The sequence below is a fragment of the Lampetra fluviatilis genome, chromosome 18, assembly GCF_964198595.1.
Source record: "Lampetra fluviatilis chromosome 18, kcLamFluv1.1, whole genome shotgun sequence".
NCBI classification, from domain to species: Eukaryota; Metazoa; Chordata; class Hyperoartia; order Petromyzontiformes; family Petromyzontidae; genus Lampetra; species Lampetra fluviatilis.
This window is the reverse complement of record NC_136292.1, coordinates 10,971,456-10,997,419: the sequence shown is the minus strand read 5'-3', so window position 1 is coordinate 10,997,419 and position 25,964 is coordinate 10,971,456. Positions and strand designations below refer to the sequence as shown.

General features: G+C 47.9%; 2 protein-coding genes across 5 annotated transcripts; both read left to right on the top strand.

The window, feature by feature from the left end:
• Window positions 1-1,146: 1,146 nt before the first annotated feature.
• On the top strand, window positions 1,147-6,932 carry TASP1 (taspase 1). The gene is made up of 2 exons (XM_078864598.1): window positions 1,147-1,443; window positions 4,538-6,932. The coding sequence occupies exon 2, from the start codon at window positions 4,587-4,589 to the stop codon at window positions 5,766-5,768; it is 1,182 nt and encodes a 393-aa protein (XP_078720724.1). The 5' UTR covers window positions 1,147-1,443; window positions 4,538-4,586; the 3' UTR covers window positions 5,769-6,932.
• Window positions 6,933-9,797: 2,865 nt separating this feature from the next.
• On the top strand, window positions 9,798-25,076 carry PITHD1 (PITH domain containing 1). Of its 4 annotated transcripts, none has more exons than XM_078864595.1 (7): window positions 9,798-9,873; window positions 13,493-13,695; window positions 14,404-14,447; window positions 14,894-14,971; window positions 16,815-16,919; window positions 21,521-21,629; window positions 21,870-25,076. In XM_078864595.1, the coding sequence occupies exons 2-7, from the start codon at window positions 13,495-13,497 to the stop codon at window positions 21,969-21,971; spliced, it is 639 nt and encodes a 212-aa protein (XP_078720721.1). In that variant the 5' UTR covers window positions 9,798-9,873; window positions 13,493-13,494; the 3' UTR covers window positions 21,972-25,076. The 4 variants fall into 4 exon arrangements, with proteins under 4 accessions (XP_078720721.1, XP_078720723.1, XP_078720722.1 ...); XM_078864597.1 differs by having other exon boundaries at window positions 9,845-9,858; XM_078864596.1 differs by lacking the exon at window positions 9,798-9,873 and adding an exon at window positions 10,028-10,068.
• The last annotated feature ends 888 nt before the right edge of the window (window positions 25,077-25,964 follow it).

Here is a 25,964-nt window from a genome sequence, read left to right as displayed (position 1 = left end):
CCAGGTCGCTTCTGAAAAAGTGCTATATAGCTCAGTGGGACATACCTGGTAAAATAAAAATAGTCGTAGTAGACTTGAAATGGGTTTGCAAAGACAACAGAATGTGGTGCACATGCTGGAGTCCACGGACCATCATCCACTGCTGGATAAACCGCCCCAACAATTCACTTTCTGTTTGTCCTTCCTTGGCACCTCCGATTAGCACGGTTGGCTACTACGTATGGTGCGAAAGACGTTCAACATACCCTACATAGTACATACAGCAGTGGGGTGGGTGAGTGGGGTGGGGTGGGTGAGTGGGGTGGGGTGGGTGAGTGGGTGGGGTGGGTGAGTGGGGTGGGGTGGGTGAGTGGGGTGGGGTGGGTGAGTGGGGTGGGGTGGGTGGGTGAGTCGGGTGGGATGAGCGGGGTGGGATGAGCGGAGCGGGGTGGGGTGAGTGGGGTGGGGTGAGTGGGGTGGGGTGAGTGGGGTGGGGTGAGTGGGGTGAGTGGGGTGAGTGGGATGGGGTGGGGTGAGTCGGGGTGGGGTGGGGTGAGTGGGGTGGGGTGAGTGGGGTGGGGTGAGTGGGGTGAGTGGGGTGGGGTGAGTGGGGTGAGTGGGGTGGAGTGGGGTGAGTGGGGTGAGTGGGGTGGGGTGGGTGATTGAGGTGGGGTGGGGTGGGGTGAGTGGGGTGGGGTGGGGTGAGTGGGGTGGGGTGGGTGAGTGGGGTGGGTGGGTGAGTGGGGTGGGTGGGTGGGTGAGTGGGGTGGGTGGGTGGGTGGGTGAGTGGGGTGGGTGGGTGGGGTGGGTGGGGTGGGTGGGGTGGGTGAGTGGGGTAGGTGGGGTATGTGGGGTGGGTGAGTGGGGTGGGTGAGTGGGGTGAGTGGGGTGAGTGGGGTGGGTGGGGTGGGTGGGGTGAGTGGGGTGGGTGGGGTGAGTGGGGTGGGTGGGGTGAGTGGGGTGGGTGGGGTGAGTGGGGTGGGGTGGGTGGGGTGGGGTGAGTGGGTGGGGTGAGTGAGTAAGTGGGGTGGGGTGGGGTGAGTGAGTGGGTGGGGTGGGGTGAGTGAGTGGGTAGAGTGGGGTGAGTGAGTGGGGTGGGGGTGAGTGAGTGAGTGGGGGTGAGGTGGTGAATCTTCGTATTGCTTTACTTCCGGGTCACAGCCCGCCCATCCCCGGCTCCACTCCCGGCGCTGCTGCTGCTGGCACCGCGGGAAAGGCGCCTCGTTGCCTGCTGCTCCCCCTGCCGCTCCCGTGGGTGTCCGGGCGCGAGGAGGAGGAGGGTGCCGGCCCCTCTCTCGCTCCACGTCCGTCTGGCACAGCAACCCGCGATGTCGTCGTAGCAGCAACAGCAGCCCTCTGCTTGACGAGTTCGCTTGGACGGGCGGGCGGGTGTCCCTTGGGAATGGTTTGTCTCGCAATCCGCGGCGTCGCGACGTTCCACGGGCAATCCGACACTCGCTAAAGGTTCGTTTTGTGCGGTGTTTTTTTATTCTTCCCCATCCCACCCGTCCACACACCTCTTGGGAACGGAGACCCTCCGACTCGCCAGGCCCCGGCCACGTGAAACACACGGGGTTTGCTGCTGTCTGTGTGTGTATCTGTGTAGTCTGTGTGTCTGTTTGTGTGTGATCGTTCACCTCCCCTCTTTACCGTTCATTTATTCGGCCACGATTCGTGTGCGTGGTTGTTTTGGTAAATGAAGAACGTGTTGTTGTTTTTGTTGTGTGCGTGTGTGTGTCGTCTCGCGAAAGTAAACGCATTTTTAAGCGAGACGTGTTGCCGAGGTTAACGCGCAGTAAATTGTCAATATCCACGTGTAGCAAAGCTTCAGCGCTCTTGTGAAATGCAGCGTTATCAACAATATTCGTACGCTGGGCTGTCTTGTCAGGCTATACCGCTGGATGAAGGCCATTTCTGTGTGCCAAAGGGCTAAACATTGTCAATGTTAACATTGTCTGTGGCTACACAAGCATTTAAGACGCCAAGAGTGTGAGACTTGGTTTACTTTCATGCGGTTCAGACCACTCCGCCCCTGGTCAATCTGCTGGATGATGAAGATCTCGCCACGCCGGACCCTCATCTGCGAGTTGTTTGACCATATCAGCGGGAACTTTTTTTCCGGTATACAAAATGATGTGAAATAAAGTTCGGTTTGACCCTTTCGTGGCAATTAAACGGGGGTTGTTCAGGTGGTCAAACACCAGATCGATACATTTTGCAAGGCAGCACGCGCGCATTAATCACACAAACTTGTGAAAAACATGCGAACAAACATGCTCGTTTATATGCATCGACATTGTTTGCATGTTTTGCCATAAGTACTGTGTGTGTGGCTAATGCAGACCTGATGATGCCTTGCGAAAGGTATCTGGTGTTTGACCGTACAATACATCAACACGCTTTATCAGTGCGGGTTGGTGAATCAGCCGTGATCGGGAATCGTGTCCTCTGGAAGCTGGATTCATAGCCACTGCTTCCTCTCTGTGTGTATGAATACAGAACAGTAATGCGTGACGTTGATAATATGTACGGCATATTGTCAGATGAACATGATCCATTGTAACTTGTATGACTATTCTGTATTAACCCCTCTCCACGGCGATGACATCACTTTACTCCCTCCGTTTAAGACTGAAACAAGAGGAGGACTTCTTCACAATTCTGGCTATCACCTGATGAAGCTGGTTGTAATGACCAGCGAAACGTCATACTCGAATTGTAAATGTTGTGGGTTTACTGTCCAACACACCGCTATGCTGAAGTAGTAACTAATTGGCTAGTTTTATTTACGTGGCAAACCTTACTAATAATTGGCTGTGTCGGGTGGTGGTGGTGGTGGGTTTAAAAACACATTCAAATTTATTAAATCTAACCCAAAAAAAACCTGTATTATGGATAATCAAGTTGTGCATTTCTACATATATTTCTGCACCTCCAGTTAGCACGGCTGCCTACGTATGGTGCGAAAGAAGTTCAGCGTACATACAATATCTTGCAACCCTGGGTGTTTTAGCCAGTCTCGTTGAGCCACGCTAATGAATGCTGCTATTGTTGAAGAGTTTTGAAATACAGTACGGTATGAAAGTGGATGCCTCCATGGGATTAGAATGTCCACAACTGGCTCCGGTCTAGGAGTGGAGACGAGCGTTCGACCACATGTTTCATAGATTGATCACTTCCAACAGTGGTAGAGGAATTGTATCGACTCGGAGATGTAATGAATCGACCACAGTGAATTTAACTCAGCGGTTTAATTATGAATTGAAGTAGCCAGACCTGCATATGTTTGGGTGGAATTTCACAAGCGACATTGTAATATTAGGTTTTTTACCTTTTCAGTGATGTGGTAATAAATATACCAAGTGTTGGAAGAAGCCATTCACAGAGGGATACAAAACAAAAATAATGTTCTCCCCTTTGTCTATCCACCGCTGGATGAACACTTTGGCACCTGCTTGGCACAGTCATTGCAGGTTGGTGAAGCCTACCTTTGCAAATATATTACTGTCTACTGGAAACCAGAAATACTTTATTTTTAAGTTGCTTGGGGAAGCGGTGCATGTGATCACATGCTTTTCATATTCGGAAATTCGCATTGGATTTCCAGTTGAGTGATACTGTAAAAGTGGCATGAGATGAATAATTCAGGAGGAGGGATGAAAGTATACGTGTTCCTCCACAAAAAATGATTTACTCATGACTTTGATACAAATGTACAGGAATTACGTTTTCATGTAGATGCCTGGAGCATCCAGAGTAGTGCATTGATGGAGGGCAGTGAATGGTTTTAATGTATTAAATGGAAGAGGGCTAGTTGCTGATACAACAATTGGAGTGGTCTCCACGAGTCTGACGACCAAGGAGAGAGGAGACCTTAGAGGAGATGATGTGAGACTTTAAGGTCTAGATCTCAGAGGTCGCTGTTTTTTCTACTGGGCAGCAGCTACAGGATCTGGTAGAGTATAGAAAGTGTTGGCAAAGTGCAGTGGTATCGATGGCTTTGGCCATCATGACATCTTGATCTTGACATTATTATAGAACGTGCATCAAAAATTAAGTGTCTATTGCAATCTACATTCATAATCAACGTTTTTGGGTTTAGATCGCGTTATTTATAAATGTGTCGTAACCCTCCGGTGTGTTGAAGCGTGAAACCACAATTTTTTTGTAAATGTTGTGGTTTCACGCTTCAACACACCGGTGGGCTAAAGCAGTGAACTATTTGTCTTTTGTCAACGTGACACTTTTTTTGCTGATTGGCCGTGTGGAGGGTTACAACACATTTATAAATAAAGCGATCTAAACCCAAAAACGTTGATTATGAATAATATTGGTCACGAAAGCCTACGTGCAATCTACATTGTATTTACAGACTTACTCTACTTAATTTTAGAATTTATTGTTTCTTAAGTCCACATCGTAATATAGCCCAGTCATCATCTTCCAGATGACTTGGTGAATAGAAACTTAATGATTTGTATCCAAGATGAAACCTCAAGCAGAGGTAGACCGACTGTGCGAGACCACGTCTTGTCTCCACATTCTCTTCTTGCCACAGACTGGGCGTTACAGCAGCATGCCTCCGCGTCCCCGGGCCGCCCAGCGCCATGCAGGAGGCTCCTGCCCCGCCCGCCGCACGGCCCCGCGCCACCGGATTTGTCCTCGTGCACGCAGGAGCAGGCTTCCACTCGGAGGCCAAGGCCAGGGAGTACAAGCAGGTGTGCCGCAGGGCCTGCCGCAGGGCGGCTGAGGAGCTGCGCGCCGGCGCGGGCTCCCTCAGGGCGGTGACGGCCGCGCTGGTGGAGCTGGAGAACTCCCCGCTCACCAACGCGGGGACGGGCTCGAACCTGAACATCGCGGGCGAGGTGGAGTGCGACGCCAGCATCATGGACGGCGAGGCGCTTCACTTTGCCGCCGTGGGGGCCCTGAAGCGTATCAAGAACCCCGTTCTGGTGGCCAACAAGCTGCTGCTGGAGGGGCGCAAGGGCAAGCTCTCGGCCGGCCGGGTCCCACCGTGCTTCCTCGTGGGCGAGGGCGCGCTGGCCTGGGCGCTGGCGCACAGCATCCCGACGTGCACCGAGGAGTCGCTGGTGACGAAGCTGAGCGTCTCCGTCTTCAAGAGGAACAAGCGCAAGCTGGAGATGGCGGAGGAATCGCAGACTCTGCACAAGCGGAGAAGGCTGTCGGTGCAGGCAGAGGCCGTGGCGGCGGCGACGCCGCTCGACACGGTCGGGGCGGTCGTGATCGACGCCAGCGGGCACGTGGCGGCGGCCGTGTCGAGCGGCGGCCTGGCCATGAAGCACCCGGGCCGCATCGGCCAGGCGGCCATGTACGCGTGCGGTTGCTGGGCGGAGAACGCGAGCGGCGCGAACTCGCACGCCACGGCCGTGAGCACGTCGGGCTGCGGGGAGCACCTCATGAAAACCATGCTGTCCCGCGAGTGCGCCCTCGCCATGCAAGCCGAGGACGCCCACCAGGCCCTGCTGCACACCATGCAGCACAAGTTCATCAACTCTCCCTTCCTGGCCGGAGAGGACTGCGTCATGGGCGGGGCCATCGTGCTCCGGCACCAGAGCTGCAAAGATGCGGGGGGCGAGTCGCAGCCCCCGCCGCCGATGCTGGTGGAGTTTCTGTGGACGCACACGACTGACAGCATGTGCGTCGGATACATGTCGACAGAGGACACCAAGCCAAAGACCTCCATCTCCAGGCTGCCTCCGGCTGCCGTCTCCGGCCGCTCTGTTGCCATTGAAGGTGGTGTCTGCAGACTTGGCGGTCCGCCATGCTAAACAAAGCCCAGAGGTCTTTGTAATGAAAGTGAAATGTCCTCCCCACTCAAGCGCGTTTGAGGGTGTGCTCCTATTCATTTATGGCCAGTGTTTAAGTTTAGGGCTCAACAAACCCTGGTAAATATATCCCCGCCCTCCTTGCCTAACCCCCCCTCCCCAACCATGAGAAATAGCCAGTGGTGGAAATTCCGTATTACCATGGAGGACATGAGTCCTTCCGTAGGATTACCACCTTGGTTCATGCCCTATGTTGTCCGATGTTGTGACACAATCACAATATGGTACTTGTCGACCCCAGTGGATGAGGGGTCAAGTTAACTCCACCCCAACTGGGTTTGAATTCGCACACTTTTCCCGATTGCGAATTGCAATCGTACGACTGTCAATGTAAATCTTTAATATTGCTACCTTGATCGACCTTTTTGTAAGCATGGTTAGAATTACCAAAACGCATTGTAAAAGTGTTTCCAAATGTAAATGTATTTTCTGCAAGTAATGTAAATATTTTGTCACGCCGCCAATGACATTTTGTCTTTAAATTAGTGAGTAGCCCTATGAATTGTGCAAAGCACGCATATTCCACTTTTTTTAATCTGCATTTTCAGGTCATACACAGTGTGGTTTGGATTTCAACATTAGTTCATATTAGCACCGTAGTTGAGTAGTTTTGAGTGTTTAAGTGTGTACTACTGGTTTTGCTGAAACAAAGGAAATCATGATACATTAATCAAATGCTGCTAAGCGTAAACAATTCACCTTTACCAATGTCACCCGAAGGTGTAACCAATGACGTGCATGGCTGTGTTGTCTGAAGCTTGTGCGTGATTGTATTAACTTGAGCAATACTTAATGATTTAATTGACTAAAGTGAGGGTATAAGGCTGGCTGTGCAATGCAGATAGGGTCAAATCAATGCATATATGGTCAGTTGAATGTATGGCATTTCCATTTGCAGTGATCTCGCGTGATAATGTGTTAAGATTTAGAGCAGTTAACGAACGCTGTAAAGTGTTTTTTTTTCAAAGAAAGAGCACTTTGTCCATTGTTGGCAGATATCAAAATTAAACACATGGGCCATAGTTGAGGTGCAAATGCTGCTGCTTTACACATTTGTCATCAAGTTGAGTACGAATGAATATGCCTACTGCAATATATGCTGCTAAAATAAACACATTTGCTATCTCAGCAGTGTTCTTGGTGTGTATTTGTGGATTGATCGACAACAGGGTTATCCAAACATGACCCCCTCAAGGGCCACCACAGTCTAACTTTACACATTTATTCTCTGTTCAAATGCAAATGAAGTAAGTTCAGGCTACACTTACCTGATGATTGGTAAACACATACCACGTGGCTTAAAGGGTGCTGACACGCTATTACTGTTGATATCTCGCGTGAGTTAATGTGCGTCACACACGACACACAAAGCAACTATTAAATTTCATCATCAGCCAAGATCATTCCACTGTTGGCTAAAATTCTCCAAAACCATCACCGTAACACCCCCCGGTTGACGTTGGGGATGCCTGGCTGAAAGATGCGATGACGAATATAGAAACAACAAAAGTCAAAGACATTTACAGGGTACGTGGAGGCGAAGGCCAAGGCGATAGATAAAATAAAATGCGGATGCTGTCAGCGACTAACTGTGCATTGAGGCAATGCAAATCAGGTCATGGTATTAATGAGGTGAGGTATTTGCGAAATGACGTGAAAGGGTGGGATGGAAATCGGGGTAACTTCTTTCATGGTCCAGTGATGCAACAATCCATCTCGCACCTGTGCACAAGCTAATGTGATCACCTTATCTCCACGGTTGACGACTTGTCTTCCTCACACTTCTTAATTTCTCACACCCTTGTTAAAACCCACCGTCCACCACAACATCCTTCATCTCTGTGACTGACATAGCTTGGTTCCTCCCTCTTTCTTGTGCTCCAAGCACTCGGCCCCATGCAACAGCACCGGCCTCACCACCATCGTGTACTATACACTATACACTACCCTATACACTACACTATACACTATACTATACACTACCCTATACACTCCCCGATACACTACACTATACACTACACTATACGCTACACTATACACGACCATATACACTACACACTACCATATGCACTACCCTATACACTACCATATGCACTATCCTATACACTACACTATACACTACCATATACACTACCCTATACACTACACTATCCACTACCCTATACACTACACTAAACACGATCCTATACACTATACACCAACAACCACCATTCGCCACTAAGTGGCGGTAACATCACCACGACGCTTGGGCCAGGCTATGTGCACGTTTAGGCCACGTGAAGAGTCGAACGCCCGCTGGCAGGTCACGGGGCAGACCCAGGTGTCACGGGTCGACTGAGATGACTGACCGATGCACCACCTGTGCCCCCTACTGTGCCAACTTTCTGTGCTTTATCCACCCGACACTCCGCTCGTTGTTGTGAGCGTCGCTCCTCCGCCCTCCGTTGTTGTTGGAGGGCGACTGCCTCCAACTGCCCAGTAGCGTCGTTCACGAGCCTCCTCCACAGAGGCCGATCTTGACACCGCTGGTACCAGTCATCGGCAAGTCCACTCAGCTCCACGTCCTCCTGTACCACATCACTCCATCTCTTCTCTAGCCCGTGCCGCGCCCGTTTAGCCCCCTCGATCCGGCCGAACAAAAGCTGTTTAGGCATGCGGTGGCTGGGCATGCGGGCTACATGACCCAGCCAGCGCAGCCTTGCCTGCCGGAGGAGCCCACCGATGGGACTTTGTCCAGATCTTTCAAGGATTTGTGAGCTTCTCACACAATCCAGCCTGGTTAAACCCAGGATGGATCGTAGGTAGGCCAGCCTAAATGTTTCGAACCGGCGAAGATGTTCCATTAGGGGGGTCCACATTTCGCAAGCGTAGAGGAGGGAGGGAATGACTGTGGCCGAGAAGACCTGACGCTTCGTGCGGAACGACAGACCAGGTAGCTTCCACACAGCGTTACGCAACCGATGAAAAGATAATGCCGCTCAACTGATTCGGAGTGAGACCTCTGTTGTCAAACTAGAGCCGGTCATAAGCACACTGCCCAGGTATGGGAAACTCTCCACTCTCTCCACTACTGCCCCATCACCGATTGGGAGTTGTGTGGGTGGATTGTCCGATGGTACAAAATACCCAGGCAGGTGCTTATTTTTGGTGGGGCTGATGGTAAGGCCCCACCTCTTAGTGGTAAGCTCTAGGTTCAGCAGCAGCGTCTCCAACTCCTCCTCTGAGTGAGCAAAAATTACCAGATCATCGGCATACATAACATGGTTGAGCAATAGGGAGCCATCCCTTGACCGCACCCTGGCATCGATCAGCCTCCCATTGTATCTACCAGGTGGAAATTCCTCCGGTACAGCTATTGATGAAGGCTTCACGAACTACGTGGTCGAAATAGATGTTAAATAATGCGTGAGCCAGAGGACATCCCTGTCGCACCCCAAGGTGTACAGGGAATGGCTCTGACTCCCGGCCACGTAGTTTTACCCGGGCCCGCTCACCATCATGAAGGTCCTTCATGATCGTGAAAGCACGAAGAACAACCCAGAGCCCAGGCCTACTGATGGTATCATTGGCCTTGACCAGGTTAATACACGACACTACCCACTACCCTATACACTACACTATAAACTACACTATACACTACACTATACACGACCCTATACACTACACTATACACTACACTATACACTACCATATAAACTACACTATACACTACCCTATACGCTACACTATACACTACACTATACACTACCCTATACACATCATACATTACCCTATACACTACCCTATACACTACACTATACACTACCCTATACACTACACCATACATTACCCTATACACTACACTATACACTACACTATACACGACACTTTCCCCTTCAACCAAACCGCTGCGCCACCGCTCCTCTCTAATGACAGGCACCCGCGTGTGACGTCACCCCCCCGGAGGGTGGGGGGAGGGGGTCGTGTGCGGTTATAAATTCGCCGCGGTCCCTTTGGCCGGGCTCAGGGGGGAGGGAGTCGCCGAGCTGAGAGGGTGCGCGCGCTGCAGGTGATGGTTGTTGTTGTTGTTGTGGTGGTTGTTGTTGTGGTGGTTGTGGTGGTGGTGGTTGTTGTTGTGGTAGTGGTTAGCGCTACGAACCCGGCGACCCCGGTTCGATTTCCACTCAACGTCGGTGACGATTTATCTGACCCGGTCCTGAGGCCTCCCCTAGGTCGACTCTGCCTCAAACGAGTACCGGATGAGGTGTGTAAACGTCGCCACTGGGGAAGACAAAGGCGGCCGGGCGTGGTTGCTGCCACAGTGCCAGTAGCCTTCATATGTGCTGCAAGATAACAGCACTTGCCCCTACAGGCTGTTAACACTGTACGGGGCATCTTTGCCTTTGTTGGAGTCGTTCGCCGCGGTCCCTGACCCCCAACCTCAGTCGCTTGGCTCAGGTGACGGCGACCACTCGCAGCGAGTTGAACACCGCGGTGGTTGTTGTGGTGGTTGTTGTTGTGGTTGTTGTTGTGGTGGTTGTTGTGGTGGTTGTTGTTGTGGTTGTTGTGGTGGTTGTTGTTGTGGTGGTTGTTGTTGTTGTGGTGGTTGTTGTGGTGGTTGTTGTTGTGGTGGTTGTTGTGGTGGTTGTGGTGGTTGTTGTGGTGGTTGTTGTGGTGGTTGTTGTGGTGGTGGTGGTTGTTGTTGTGGTTGTTGTGGTGGTGGTTGTGGTTGTTGTGGTGGTGGTTGTTGTTGTGGTTGTGGTGGTGGTTGTGGTGGTGGTGGTGGTTGTTGTGGTGGTTGTTGTTGTGGTGGTTGTTGTTGTGGTGGTTGTTGTGGGTGATATTACTGTTGTGGTTGTTATGGTGGTGGTGGTTGTGGTTGATATTGTTGTTGTGGTTGATATTGTGGTGGTGGTGGTTGTTGTGGTTGATATGGTTGTGGTTGTTGATATGTTGTTGTTGTGGGTTGTTGTGTTTTATGTGGTTGTGGTGGTTGTTGTTGTGGTTGATATTGTTGTTGTTGTGGTTGTTGTTAACATTCGTTATTAAACACGGTAATAGTAGTAATAATCATAATGTAGATCCGCTTTAAACAACGGATGCACGACGGATGTATTAACATTGCCAGTGACTACGTTAGTGTAGTAACATTGCCAGTAGCTACGTTAGTGCAGTAACATTGCCAGTGACTACGTTAGTGTAGTAACATTGCCACTAACCACGTTAGTGTAGTAACATTGCCCTACGTTAGTGTAGTAACATTGCCACTAACCACGTTAGTGTAGTAACATTGCCCTACGTTAGTGTAGTAACATTGACAGTGACTACGTTAGTGCAGTAACATAACCCTACGTTAGTGTAGTAACATTGACAGTAGCTACGACGTTTAATGTTGATATTAGCGAGTAAAAATAGTATTGGTATTTATGACCTTTAGAAGATGAATACTCTACTCTAATTTAAACAATGGGTTTTAATCGTACAGCGATACAATACTGTACTGTAACCCGATTATTTCAACAACAATCACATGCGCATCGTGCTGTTTAACAATAATAACAATACAGTAACTCCTGCGCCACATGAACAATATTAATGGCGATGTATAACTCGTATCGAAGCAATAATGGTGATTGTATTACGGTACCTGCCTGTATTACTATCGCATTCCTGTGTTATTGGTTTGGAGAGAGGGAGGCCTTTGTGCAGCAGTGGATTAATCATAGTTTGCAATGTGAATAATAAGTGTAACACTCATCAGTATTGTATGATTCACTTGATTAACAGTGCTTTATGGGCCGTCCATAAATGACGTCACGCACCTGGGGGGGTCAGACATTTGTGACGATGTGTGACGAGGGGGGGGGGGGGAGAAATGTGACGTCACATAAAAATGCGCAACTTTAAATAAATATAGACAACACGTTCTACTTAATTAAATAGATTTTTTTAATCAAATGTTTTCTCCTACAACATCAGAGTACAGCGCCACATTAAATACGCACTACAATGACAATAGTTTAAAGCGATTTGAAGCATGTTTTATTTTTGGGGGGGGGGGGGGGCGGCAGAGCTTTGTGACGTCATATTTGTGGGGGGGGGTCTGACTTTTTGTGACTCCGTGTGACGACGGGGGGGGGGGGTCAAAAATAGTCCAAAATCGCGTGACGTCATTTATGGACGGCCCTTTAGTGCTCAGTGTTGTATTCGCGCTGTGTGGCTACGGGGAGTTGCTGGTGGAGCGGTGGCGCTGCGGGCTTCACGCCCTGCGCTATCCACCCGAGTTCGATTCCCGACCACTGCGAATTTCAGTGGAGTGACATCTGAAATGGTCCCGCGCCCCGCCCGCCCCACCACGAACCTACACTGACCAGCGTGACGACAGACATATGGTCGTCAACACAAAGACAAAACAAAGATTCCCCGTATGGAATTTAAAACAGACTTTTGGGGCAAGTGCTGTCGGCGAGCGCCTAATAAAGGGCCGGTGCACACCACGCGCGTAAAGCGGCGGGGTGGCCAAACGCCACCACGCCGTGGCGATGTTTACACGCCCACACCAGGTTCTCGTTGAAGGCTGAGTCGACCTAAGGGAGACCCACGACCGGTTTAAATATTCGCCAGATATTGGTGGTGAGCGGAAACCGAACTCGGCAGTGCCCTCTGACCATTCTACTACCGCGAGAGTAATGGTCAAACAACCCCCGTGATCAGCACGGAGTGGGGAGGAGGCCTTCATCCAGAAGTGTTTTGGCAAAGCGTTATACATTATCTATCATAAGTGTGTTTTTTGGGTGAGATCGCGTAAATATAAACATCTCGTGAAACCCGCCAGCACTAGCCAATTGGTAATGTTTGTCACGCTAACAAAACTTCCCAATTACACCATTGGAACCTCCTTTGCCAGTAGCAAAATATGATAATTGTTTTTTTACCCTTTTATCTGGCAACAAAACTGACACCTTTTTTTACAAGGAGTCATGTTTGCATTGACCACAATACCTGCAGTCGGAATGCAAACAAAAAACAACTCTGATAATGTATGCACTGTCCTTGATATTGATTGGTTCACACCCGAGACGGCTTTCCTTAGAGCCTAGTCTCACATGGTGTTGGACCAGATGACACCAAAAGGCACACAACTCAAAGACAATGCACCATCATAGTATTTGTTGCCAGATAAAAGGGTAAAAAACCAATTATCAACTTCCCTATTAGTTACTACTTCAGCACACCTGTGTGTTGGAGAGTAAACCCACATCGTTTACGGAGTGTTTCGCTGGTGATTGCAAACAGCTTCATCGGGCGAGTAGCCAGAATTGTGAAGGAGGAGTTCTGTTTCGGTCTTAAACAGAGTTAAGGTGATGTCGTCGCAGTGAGCCTGTCAGGAGCAACGATCAGAGGAGGGTTAATGTTATATCAATTGCAATGGATCATGCTAATCTGAGAATATGCAGTACCTATTATTGGGTGGGTTATTCACAGTTAACCAACATCCAGTGAAATTTTTTTATGTTTATTTTGTTGTCCCACCCCTTACCTCCAATTTGCATTAACTACACGTTCATATTTACGTGCTCTTACCCAAAATATTATGGATAACGTTGGTCGCGAGTGCCTCCTACGTGTTAAACTGACATTGTAAATGACTCGTTATTGAAGATGTCGTGTCCGTTGCGTTTGCGCAGTGATGGCTGGACACGGACACGGCCACGGCCCCGGCGGTGGGCACTGCGAGGCAGAGAGCCACGAGGAGGACGCGGAGAGAGGCGTGCAGTACGGACTCTTCCTGAAGATCGACCGTGACCGGCTCGAATGCCTCAACGAGCAGATTGACGGCTCGGGGAAGCAGGTCTTCCGGCCCTGGGATGAGCGCAACGACCGGAGCAGAGTAGGCGATGCTCGGACGCAACTCGGGGCTTTTGTTTGTACGACTGTGAAAGCTGCATTGTAACCGTAGTCGCCTGGCTCATGTTTCGTATGAAGAATGTGTGTGTGTTGAACTTCTTTAGTATACAACCACGCTAATCGGAGGTGATCGTGAGAACGGCATTGCAACGCAGCCTGGCCCATGCTGTGTGTGATAGCAAAAGCTGTATTACATCCTAGCCTAGCTTATGCTGTGTATGATCGGGAAAATAATGTATATTCGAAAGTAGATATGTTTTGCCAATCCACTGCTGGATGAGGGCCTCCCCACACTGTGTAGGTTGTGGCAGTTATGTTACGATACCTCACGCTCATATGTGTGGGTCGGTGAGGGTGCTAAGACTGCATGGGAGTACAAACTTCACTGCCTTCTGCTTGCCACAACACAACCATGCGGCGCCCGTAACAACTTGCTATGCACGGTGGTCACCCATACAAGCACTCTCCAGGCTCTCAACCCTGGTTGGGTTGGATTCGGAGATTTGATGAGAAGGGCCACAATCTGTGTGATTTGGTCAAAGGAAAGAGTACATTTTTTTCAGTTATAGATATTTTGTGTGTTTTTGTTCGCCATACAATACTGTTTGTCATACTAACAAAAGGAAATTGTGACGCAATGGTAATGACTGCAGTTATCAAGTAATAACACGTCATTTTTATTTCACTTTAGTTTGTTGAAAGTGATGCGGATGAGGAGCTGCTATTCAACATCCCGTAAGTAAGGAGGTCTGTTTCGATTGCATTCACATCCATTTTGGTTTGTTATCCTGCCCACCCCCACCCCTCTAAATTACATTATAACTTTGCTATCTGCACTGAGCCATGAGATGAAGACATTTCAATTTGGAAAAATATTTACGTTCATGCCAAGTATATGCAAATAACGCTCCTGTTCTGCTTGGGCTAATGTGGTGAACACCACTATCCTGTACAAGGGAGACGCAACACTTGCAAACTATACAAATCGGATGGTAAAACCTGAACACAAATTACGACCCTGAAACGTAATAATTTATCCAATCGCTCCATTAATTTCTGACATGGTTTTAGCCTGCCCTGAGCCAGCCATCCAATTTGTGTTGATTTACCATCAGTGTTGTACACTCCACCGACTTTACCATACCGCACTCCGCCCATCTGTTGCTGCTGCTGCTGCCCAGGTTCACTGGGAATGTGAAGCTGAAGGGGATTGTGCTGATCGGGGGAGAAGATGAGTCTCACCCTGCGGAGATGAGACTGTAAGGCACTTGGCATGCGCATCGCGTTTCCTTAGCTGCAGTGCCTCGGTATAAAGGCAGGTAAAGGTGCAGCCTTGCAATTGCTTGCTCATACCACTGCTGGCGGAAGGGGCCTCCCGCTATAGGGGGCTCTAGAGAGCCCATATACAGGGAACTCCACTACTTACGAACGTTCAACTTACCAACTTTCAGAGATACGAGCAAAACTGTCCCTATGTCCATTTGCCTGTTGGGCCCGAGAGCCATAAGTTCAACACGCCGCACAATAGATGGTGGTGGTGGCATCTACATCTGCAGAGCATGACGAACCAGTTGCATCTACAGGTGATTATACAACTTTTAAAGCCATTTCCCTTGTATGAGTAGATGCCATACAGCATGTCTGGAATTGACAGGATGAACAAATCGATTTGCGAACAGACCTGGAACCCAACTCGTTCGTAAGTAGAGGAGTTCCTGTATTATTATTTTACCTGTTTGACGCTGGCCATACTTTATAGAATAGGTGGCAGCATCCACACTTTACCCCATTAAATGCAACCTTTCGAGCGACTTAACTGTGATTCGTGTTACTCATTTATACGGCTGGGTGGACAGAGGCGGGGGGAGGGTTATTAGAAACTTGATTATTTTTTCAACTGCTACGCCGGGAGGTTGAAATGGCGATCTCTGGATTGCAAGTTCATTGTGGCCACCTATCCACATCGGCAGTTTCTGCGGGTAATGCAGAAATATCTCATGGGACCTCCTTTGCCAGTACCAAAATATGAGAATAGGTTTTCCCCTTTTTTCTGACAACACAACAGCTGTGTTAAGATATTCTTTGGGTCTTTTGGTCAAGCCTTTTGGCGTCCTCTGGTCTAACACCGTTTGAGACTAGGCTCGAAAGAAAGCTGTCTCTGGTGTGGACCAATCAGTTTCAAAGACAATGCATTTCTTATCAGAGTGTTTTTTCTTTGCTGACCACAAGTTTTGTGGTCAATGCAGACATGATTCCTTCTAAAAGGTTTCAGTTTGGTGTTTTAACATTGTAACACCTGTTTTGTTGCCAGAAAAAAGGGGAAAACCTATTCTCATAATGCAGAAATGTGTTTTTTTGCCTCCTCTCATTAGGGCATTCCAAGGATAGGTGACGTGAGGGAGCCACGATAATGTTGTAGTCTGTGGGTAGCCCCGTACTATGGACACGGTGACTCTTCATACTCGTGGTAGCGGAGTGGTTGGGAAAGTGCTGCCCCCTACTGGACCGTGCGTAACTTGAAGGGATCTCAAAGGTAGCTTTGCGGTATCCTCTCCCATGGGCTGTCATCGAACACTGCTGTGCGAGAGATGTGAACAGATACTTTGTCTCGTGACACGACACCGGTTTAACATTCGGGATCAAATTGTGGGAGTAACACATTCAGGAGTGCCGTTGTAGTGAGATGCTAACTGCCTCGTCTGGTATACAGGCGGTCGTGGGTTCGATGCTGACCCTAAAGCCTGTATATTTGGAGTTTGCATATTCTCCCTGTGATTGTTGATTTTTCTCTGGGTCCTCCAATTTTTCTTCCACATGTAGAAACATGCTTTTAGAGTATTTGGCTGCTATACAATTCCACGATAAGCCATTGTGTTGAGCTATCATTTGTGGCCAGGTCGTTTCTGAAAGAATTATATATCTCAGCGGGCCTTGCCTGGTAAATAAAAATTATTTAGTTTTACGATCAGATGGAAAGATTACTGAAGATGACTTTTGGGAGTTTCTTAAGCACAACACATGTCACAGATGCCGCACAGATGAGGGGGCCTCGCTTGTGACCTGGCAGCGTGTGTGTGCGTGCGCGGCGTGCGTACCCCACAGTTTCAAGAACCTGCCACACATGTCATTTGATGATACGACACGGGAACCCGACCAGGTGTTCGGCCTCCAGCACGACGACACGGGGCTGCTGGAGTACCCCACCAAGTAAGGGGCTGTGCACCTTTCACGAGCTCTGCCAGAGTGTGGTCCGCCGTTGACGAGCTAAAAAAAATTGGTTTATTTTGTTTATACTCTTTGGTTTTTTCGGTAAAGTCACGTAGGTAAAAAATTAAAAGAAATCGTGACGTTTCGGGCGCAACACAGGTGGTGTGTGCTTGTGTTGCGCCCGAAACGTCATGAATCCTTGCAGTCACGAAAACTTCAAATCTAGAATTAGTTTATTTTGGTTAACCGGGTGAGAACCAGGAGGAGTCTCGTATGAAGGGCCTGCAAAGTGACCTGGGGCATTTGTCTGCAAGTAGGGGGAGATGTTTGCTTTGTACGATTCCGATTTTCAAATTGGGCAGAATATGGGCCCTGACGCTGGCACACGATGGCCTACTCTTGTCCACAGTGATGTCCACAGTGAAGCAGATGGCATGTAATATTGTTCTTACCCTTGCAGTAACCTCTGCAACATGTAGGTATGCATGTCGAACTTCTTTCGCACCGTACGTAGCCAACAGTGCTAATCGGAGTGTGGTGAACGCGCTACTTCTGGGGCATGTCGTCCTGCGGAAAAATCGGCATCGTGTTTAGTGCTTGCGCACGCAAAGCCTATGCTGCCATTCATGATTGTGTACAAATATACAGCTGTCTTGTACATCCACTGCTGGATAAAGGGTCTCCCCACTCGGTGTGGGTCGTGAGAATTTTTTAACCATTAGTCGGGGAGCATAGACGTGGGAACAGTGCAAAACTACAATGAATGTTGCAGTACCACCCACAACGTAGCCCTATTAATCGCACACTGTTATGTATGGGGGTCACCCATTCGTCTCTATGCAGGCTCAATTCTGCTTAACGTAGGAGATGCGACGAGTTTGGGCGCAATCCAGGTGGTTTGGTCATAGGGAATCGCAAATACGGCCGAATTAAATTGTTGGCGGGGAAACGGTTTCTGCCAGAGTATAATAGAAGAACGTCAGAAATTCCAATGTCAAAACTGGAACCTTCTGAGAAGCTGCGTTACATGTGCCTTTTATAGTTTGGTCATCAGGGGGCGCTAATAACCAATCATCATGTATCCAAACTGTTAAGAGGTCTGAGAAATACGCAGTCGAGTTTAGGATTTCAGCCTTCTACTGAATTTGCAGCACTGGCTCTACAGAACACATTCCTGCGGAGGGAGCTGGTAGGAACGTTGGGTTGCTTGGTCAATGGCCAGGGTCAACGGCGGCGTGGTGTATTCCGCAAATATGCCCGACTGTAAGGGCGGGCACAAGCCGGCGTGAGTAGGTTAAACGTTGAGTTTTATAAGGGCACCACGGGGTGACCAGCCTCTCCACACCCTGCCCCACCTCTCCCAGCCCCCACCCAGCCCCTCCCCACCCAGCCCCTCCCCACCCAGCCCCACCCTCCCCACCAAGCCCCTCCCTGCACGATGGACGGACACAATAATCCCCTATGGGCTGGTGTAACCAGGAGGTTCCTACCAGTATAACATGTGAATTAGGCCACTTTTCTGCTGCATACAGTTGTAACCAACCCGTGCCCATAACAGAGCACATCACCCCAATACCTCGATTCATCCACCAGCTCCCAATGCAGTCCCAGATGAACTACAGTCTGACATTACCCTCATCATCGTCACGATTCAGCATGGATTCACCCCCCCCACCCCGCCTGCCTTTTCCCACTTCTTGTTCCCTGAGCGCTCTGCTCCAGCAATCGTGGTGGCTTTGTCGAAGGCCCCAGTTAACCGAGGCGTTGTGGGTGTCGCTCCTTCCTTTGTTGTCCCTGTAGTTTGAAATTCTCTCGCACCAGCCTCATCCACACTGTCGACTTCCTGTCTCCTGTTTAAGTTTTGAGCAATGACTTTTCTCCGCCTATGTTTTTTTTTCTTTAGCAAAAAAATAATGATACCTCCGTTCTCCCAATCCTCGACTTGTCCCACTGTTTTCATTCGGTTTCTCAAGACGCGGTTACAGTTAGACGCTGTCTTAACCTGAAATGTAACGCAGTAAGTCCCCAATGTTGCTCCTGTTTACATTGTCTCTCAATCCCGTCGCCAATGAATTGGGGAACGTAATTCGATTTGAAAACACATTGATTAACTCAAACGTTGTTATGAAGAAAATTTAAAGAAAAAAACGCAATACCGGGCGGTCCCCGCTTTTATGACACAATGGGTTCCTGGAAACTCGTCATAAATCTGTTCATCGTAAATCGGACCCTCTTTTCCCATAAACAGTAGGAACAGTATAAGCATCAGCCGTATTGATCAGGGTTTAGTGAGTACAAATCCACAAGAAACACTTGAGAATAATAAAAGCTCCACGCCAAGTCACCAGACTTATACTCTGTCCAAATGCGTTCAGAGTTGTCGGAAGATGCGTCGTAAATTAAGTGCTTGCAAAGTGAATCGATCCATGGTGCTGTTATGTAAACGTCGTAAATGTGGAGCGTCGTGAATCGGACCATGATAAACCGAAAACCGCCTGTAGTCTGGGCAGTATACAAAGGCCTCTGTTTACATCGCCATACAAGATTCACTACCTCCCCTTTACACCGTAGAACCCCTCTTAACGGCGGTAATTGGTTCCATGACACCGGTCGTTAAGTGATTTGGTCGTTAAGCAATTATAGGAAATACATGTTAAAGGTTAATTTGTTCGGATCGCATCGAAAGTTACCCCTTTTCACCCCAAAAAGTACTTTATAATATTTAAACAATGGATATTAATACAGAAAGATACTAAAAACATTATGAACACATAATAATGCTTAATGCATTAATTAATGTTTACTGTTCCTACAACAGCCCGTCGTTAACAGAGAAATTGTCGGGAAGTGAAAACATTCGGCTCTATGGAGGCACTAAACTACACTATACACTACACTACTACACACTCCACTATTATACGCTACTATACACTACACAATACACTACACATTGGGCTCTATTGAGGCCCGTCGTTAAGAGGCGTTCTACTGTAGATGCAATCTCCACTATTATCTTTGGTGAGTACTCGGAGGTAACTTGTATAAATATTTATTTAAACTTGCTACATCACACATTTTGTTATCTTTTTAGTTTTTTACGTAATATTTCTCATGCGGATTTTTACCCCAAAAAAATTACCCCCAGGAAAGTATCCTAACTTTATAGAATTAAGTAAAGGGTATAGAAGCTTTTGATTTACGTTGTTTCGCCTACCGTTGCGTTTTACGGGGACGCATCACCAGTGTAAATAGATGACTCTCCATATTATTTTGTCATGTGTGTAAATGCAATCTCCACTAATTATCTTTGGTGAGTACTTGGAGGAAACTTATATAATTATTTAACAAAAGATGTAATGTAGCAAGTTTAAATAAATAATTATATATGTTTCCTCCGGGCACTCACCGAAGATAATAGTGGAGATTGCATTTACAGTAGAAAGTCTCTAACGACCACCCCTGTTAACGAATAATCGCTTAACGATGAGCCTCCATAGAGCCCACTGTGTAGTGTATAGTGTCGTGTCATGCGCGTATTGTCGACATTGGTTTTAACATTAGTTTTACAGGCATCGAGTTTCTTGATATTGAGACGTGGTAACGGCTTGTGGTGTTACGGCGCGATAGAGGTTGTTATTACTACACAGCAGCCTATTTGTGAATGATATATTTTGACCATATAGCACATGTAATTGGTGTATGGTCGTATCTCACAGGTGAGCCTGTATGTCAGTGCTAGGCATGTTAACGATTTACCCATCAGCCCACAATATATTGAATGACTGGTTTAATTCAAGAATACATGTTTTTTGGTTGCATTATTCCATGCGTGTACTGTTAGCATAGTGGGGAGCGGTAGTGTAGTGCTTAGCTCATTGCGCTATGAACACGGCCACCCGAGTTCGATTCCCGCTCACGGTCAACACTGGTGATGATTATCTGAACCGGTCCTGGGCCTCCCCTAGGTCGACTCGGCCTCAAACAAGTACCTGGTGTGGTGTGTAAACATCGCCACTGGGGAGACAAAGGCGGTCGGGCGTGGTGCTGGCCACCCACCCCCTCGTGTACCGTTCCGGCCTTCATAGGTGCTCACTAACAGCACTTGCCCCTACAGTCTGTTACAGGCTATACGGATGAACTTTGTGTGTGTTAGTCGATATGTGTGTTTGTGTGAGTCCATATGTGTGTGAGTTGATGTGTGTGTGTGTGTAAGTCCATATGTGTGTGAGTCTGTGTGTGCGTCAGTCGATGTGTGGGTGTGTGTGTCAGTAGATGTGTATGTGTGTTCAGCAATATGTGTGTGTAAATGCATATGTGTGTGTGAGTCCATGTGTGTGCGTGTGTCTTTTTCGCCCGGGCAACGCCGGGTACTTCCCGCTAGTAGGCAATAAACCAGTAATGTTAATACAGTTATGAGTGAATGTTGAGCTTCTTTTCTACCTTTCTTAGCCAACTGCGCTAATCAGATGTGCGGGGGAAGGACAACAATGAGTGAGTACTGCTGCTGATGTGCAGAAACGTTTCGCCTGATGTTTTCCTTCACTCCTGCTCTCCCCGCCGCCAAATCACACCCCCCCCCCCCCCCCGTTGCTGCGTGTCAGGATCGCGCGCTTCTCCAGCGTCTACCACCTCTCCATACACATCTCCCGCAACTTCGGTGCGGAAGCCACGCGGATCTACTACATCGGGCTGCGGGGAGAGTGGATGCAGGTTTGTGTTCGCTACTTCGCTCGCAATGTTGGTGAGGAACAATTTGTCGGGTACACTGCTCACTTCGTCGAGCTGTCCTCTCAACAATGTCACAACCAGCTCATTGTACGTAATTTATATAGCATGATGGTGTACGCACGTACGTACCTCCGATTAGCACGGTTGGCTGCGTATGGTGCAAAAGAGGTGCAATGTATCTGGATTGTTGGCTTCTAATCTGACACGTTTTTTTCCCATCAGGCCCACCAGCACAAGGTGACCCTGTGCACATACGAGGCCTCGGCCAACCCAGCCGACCACAAGGTCGACCTCTTCTCCCCTCAGACTCACTACATTTCCTGAAGGCCTGTGGGCCCGCTACGCATTTGCTACGGACATCCTCTGAGCGGCAGTAAACTACGCGACCCCCCCCCTTAATTTGTTATGATTCACGTTCCCAGTGATGACATTCCGCCGCGGTGTCATCGTCGTCGCTGGGAAACGATGTGGCTCCGCTTCAGACGGTCATTGCCGGTAATGCCATGCGCTGTGTTTGTTTTGGATTGGCGTGGTTCGTGCGGATTGTGACCATCTCAGACAGAGTTCTGCCAGTTACACGTCGAGTGTGTATTGTGTTATAGCAGCCTTGCTGGAATTGTCGATTTAAGGTTTAAGTTATTAATCAAGTTCTAGTAAAAAAAAAAAATATTTTGCGGTAGATCCCCTTCCCCATTAACAGCACTACTTCCGGGAACTTGCACAGATGGGCATTTTTTAGCGATTCTCTTAGCGGATATAAGATTGGCCATAGAGGATGAGAGCGGGGCAGGGAGTGAGAGAGGGGTGTTGCCGGTGATGGGTATGTATGAATGGTTTGATACGGTGAAAAATAAATGTACTACTGGGTTTGTGCAGTTTGTGATCGGGTTGTGCGTGGGGTTGGTCATGTGCGTTTCAGTGCACGCGCGGTTGTATGCATGTACGGTTGACTGCAAAAAGGCTTGTGTGGTGCGTGTGTGTGGTTTAGCATGCGTGGGTGGTTGACTGAAGCACAGGTGATTGACAATCTACCGTCAAGTTATTTTTCATCCGTTCATTCATATGCAGATTAGAGTAAATTTCTACATTGGTAATTCTTTCCTTCAATAGATTTAACTAAGACGGACGTGTTTTTCACAAAGTACTACCAATACGTTTTTGCTCATTTGTGCAAAAAAACCCCCACTCTCTAAAGATTATGGCTAAGACTAGAAGATATGTGACACAGTGTTGACAAAATATTCTGTTTAACATCTTGACATTTTTTTCTTTAATATTATTTATCTACTGAACATGATGGCATCTTGGTTTTCAGGCGATAAAGCAAATTATCGTTGAGGTTTGTGTAAAAACGGCTTTGATGAAGTTGCCCAAGGCAAAGCAGAGTTAATATGTTGAAGGAAGCACAGCCCAAAACACATCTCTTGGACCTACACAAAACACAGGTTGCGCCAGGCTGTCCAACATGAGATGGAAGTCTTGTTAATGAGAAGCGAGGAACCATGCTCGTTGATTTCTGTAATGCTCTCCAACATATGATTGCCCTCAGGAGTATTTAATTCCACACCGACTCGCGTGGTGTGAGACGACATTTCTGTGAGATGACGTCGTGGGTAGTTGAGGTCTGTGTGTGACATCGTCGCCTCGCCTGTTCAGCGTTGGATTTTTAACGCCAAGTTTATTGCAATCCTTTTGATCAATTTGATCGGTTTTTTTTTCTGGAAAAATTTGTAATGGCAATACAACTTTATTATAGAATGTTATTTATATTGGATCCTGTTTAGGACCATTATTGTGAACCCCTCCGCAAAAAAACACAAAAACCCCACTCCTGTGAGAGACACACAGATGGAGGCAATGCTTTTACGCTTTTGAGCTTTGCAAAGCATCACACATTTCAAAGTGAACCGTAAACTATCCCCCATTAATGTCGCTGTACTTTTTATACGACGTCACTATTGACATCACTTTGGGCACACCTCCAAAGTCGACTTAAAGTCTTCGTTTCTCAACTTCATGTTGGACAGCCCGGAGCACACAGCGGAGGTGTTTCTCCAGAGAACAAGAAGCCGTTTCATGTTCTGTGTTATCCTTTAAACCCGACGTGAAGGTGGCACACTCCTGTCCTAAAATGTTTACTGCACTTAAAAGTGTCGCATTCATTGTCTTGCACAGCTATGTCAAAAGGCTGAAAATACAAAAAAACTTCTCCGATATTCCACCTGTTCCTGCATTTTTCTCTGCCACTTACGGCAATAAGCTTGAGGGTACTGGTTTTAGCGAGTTGATTGTTGACCCTTTGTGAGTCTGGCTGCTTGAAAGGAAAACTAGTTTTTGAAAACCTGGCTTGTTATTTGAATTTTGGATGCAGCAAAAAAGTCCCCTGCAGTCTGCTGACTGCATGTGCGTTTACTGCTGACGTTTTGGTTGGAGTCAACAGCCACCAGGCCAGTGACACTGTGACTTAGAGTGCCTGACTCGAGCAAAAGGTTGTGAGCGTTTAAAAATCCCCGCCGGGGTGCGGTGTGCAAACTCAGCATTGCATTTATCTGGGGGTTGACAATGAGTACTGCTTTTTTTGTTGAAAAGTTAAGTGGGTTATAACCCATGGTTCAACTGTCCCCCACCAAAGTAACGTGGAATTTGCAGCATTGGCTTGGAATTGTAAATGAAGATGGGCACTACGCCCCCTTACTCGTTTGAGTCTGGTGACGCTTCGGCCTTGTTCAGTCGGTGGTGATTCGAATAGCACGTACAATGTCACGTTACTTGAGGTGTGTACTGATGTGATACAATGTTACGACTTGAGCAAAATTGCCCAATGCATTCCGCTCAAGGCACTTAGAAGACGGAGTAATCAATTTAACTCGTATTACGTCACAGGACAACTTGGCAAAGCCTTCATCCATCCAACATCGTATTGATCATGGCCAATGATGATTATTGGATGGGTCACTGCAAAGGGCCTGTGTTCATGTTTTCTTAAGCACAGATATTTTAAACCTGCTGCTGTAACAACCAAACTGACCAAGGTGGATTAATTTCTTTAAAGTTGATGTAACCAGACAAGTTGTGAACAATGGAAAAAAAATGTATCTCGACAATTAGTTTTTTTTTTTCTACAATGTGTGACGTTTGTTCGTTCTCTTATAGCAAAAGGCTCCTGTTTACATGATCACACGGCGGTATGATTGGGGATGTCGTAGCCTTACATGCGTGGAAGCCTTAAGCGCTGCTGCCAAACTTGTTTGCACTGTTTATACGTAAACATGCGTGACTGTGTGCTTGCAAAGCCATGAATTTATACACGATTACACGTGGGTGTTTGCAAACTTCCTCCGGACTGTGCTTTTCTCTCCACAGGTGTGTATTATTAATGATTTGTAAGAGGGAGAAAAGCCGTGGAATAAATGTGCTCTGCAGAAATGACCCATACATTTACTCAAATTATTTGGTGCGGCTTCATTGGTCGTGGTCCACAAGCACACATAACATCTCGCCGTAGTGGCGAGATCTTAACTCCCTCGCCTGGTATACAGGAGGTTGGGGGGTCAATCCCGACCCTGACGACTGTACATTTGGAATTTGCATGTCTCTCTCCCTGAGATCGCTTGGATTTTTCTCAGGGTCCTTCGGTTTTTTTTCCCCCTCCACATTTAGAATCATGCGTTTAGAATATTTGGCTGGTATAAATTTCCACATGATGATAATCCACTTCGGTGAGCAATCATTTGTGGCGAGGTCACTCCTGAAAAAGAGCTATACAGCTCAGTGGAGCTTAGCTGGTAAAAAAAAAAAATCTTCATTTTAATAGTTTAACAACAACTCAACACGCATCTGTCAATAACATTGCCTTAAAAATAAAAGTGTTTTAATCCACAAGGTTTTAGGGCAATGGTCATTCTTCACAGGACACACAGGCCAGAGAGGCACCTCCTATATGTACTGATTTACAGCAGTACTTGAGAGGTACCTGTCTGGCAAATTTGCACTGACGCCGGCTCACAAGGGCCTGTTCTTGCGAATGACAGCACGGGGTCTTTAACATCCTCTTTGCAGTAGACCGCATGTGGCAGTTTTATGGCGAACACACCTGCAGTATTGACCGGAGCGGCCGCTAGATTCAAACCACGGATCTCGTGAACTGCAACAGGCGGTGAACACGCCACTGCAAAGAGACGTCACCGCCCTTTTAAGTCATGCATTGCGTGCTTATTTGTCCTGCTAAACAAATGCATGTGGTGGATACAGCCGATTCAGGCTTGTAATTGGCGAGCAGCGCATTGACCGCATGTAGACGTGGACTCCTATCTGCAC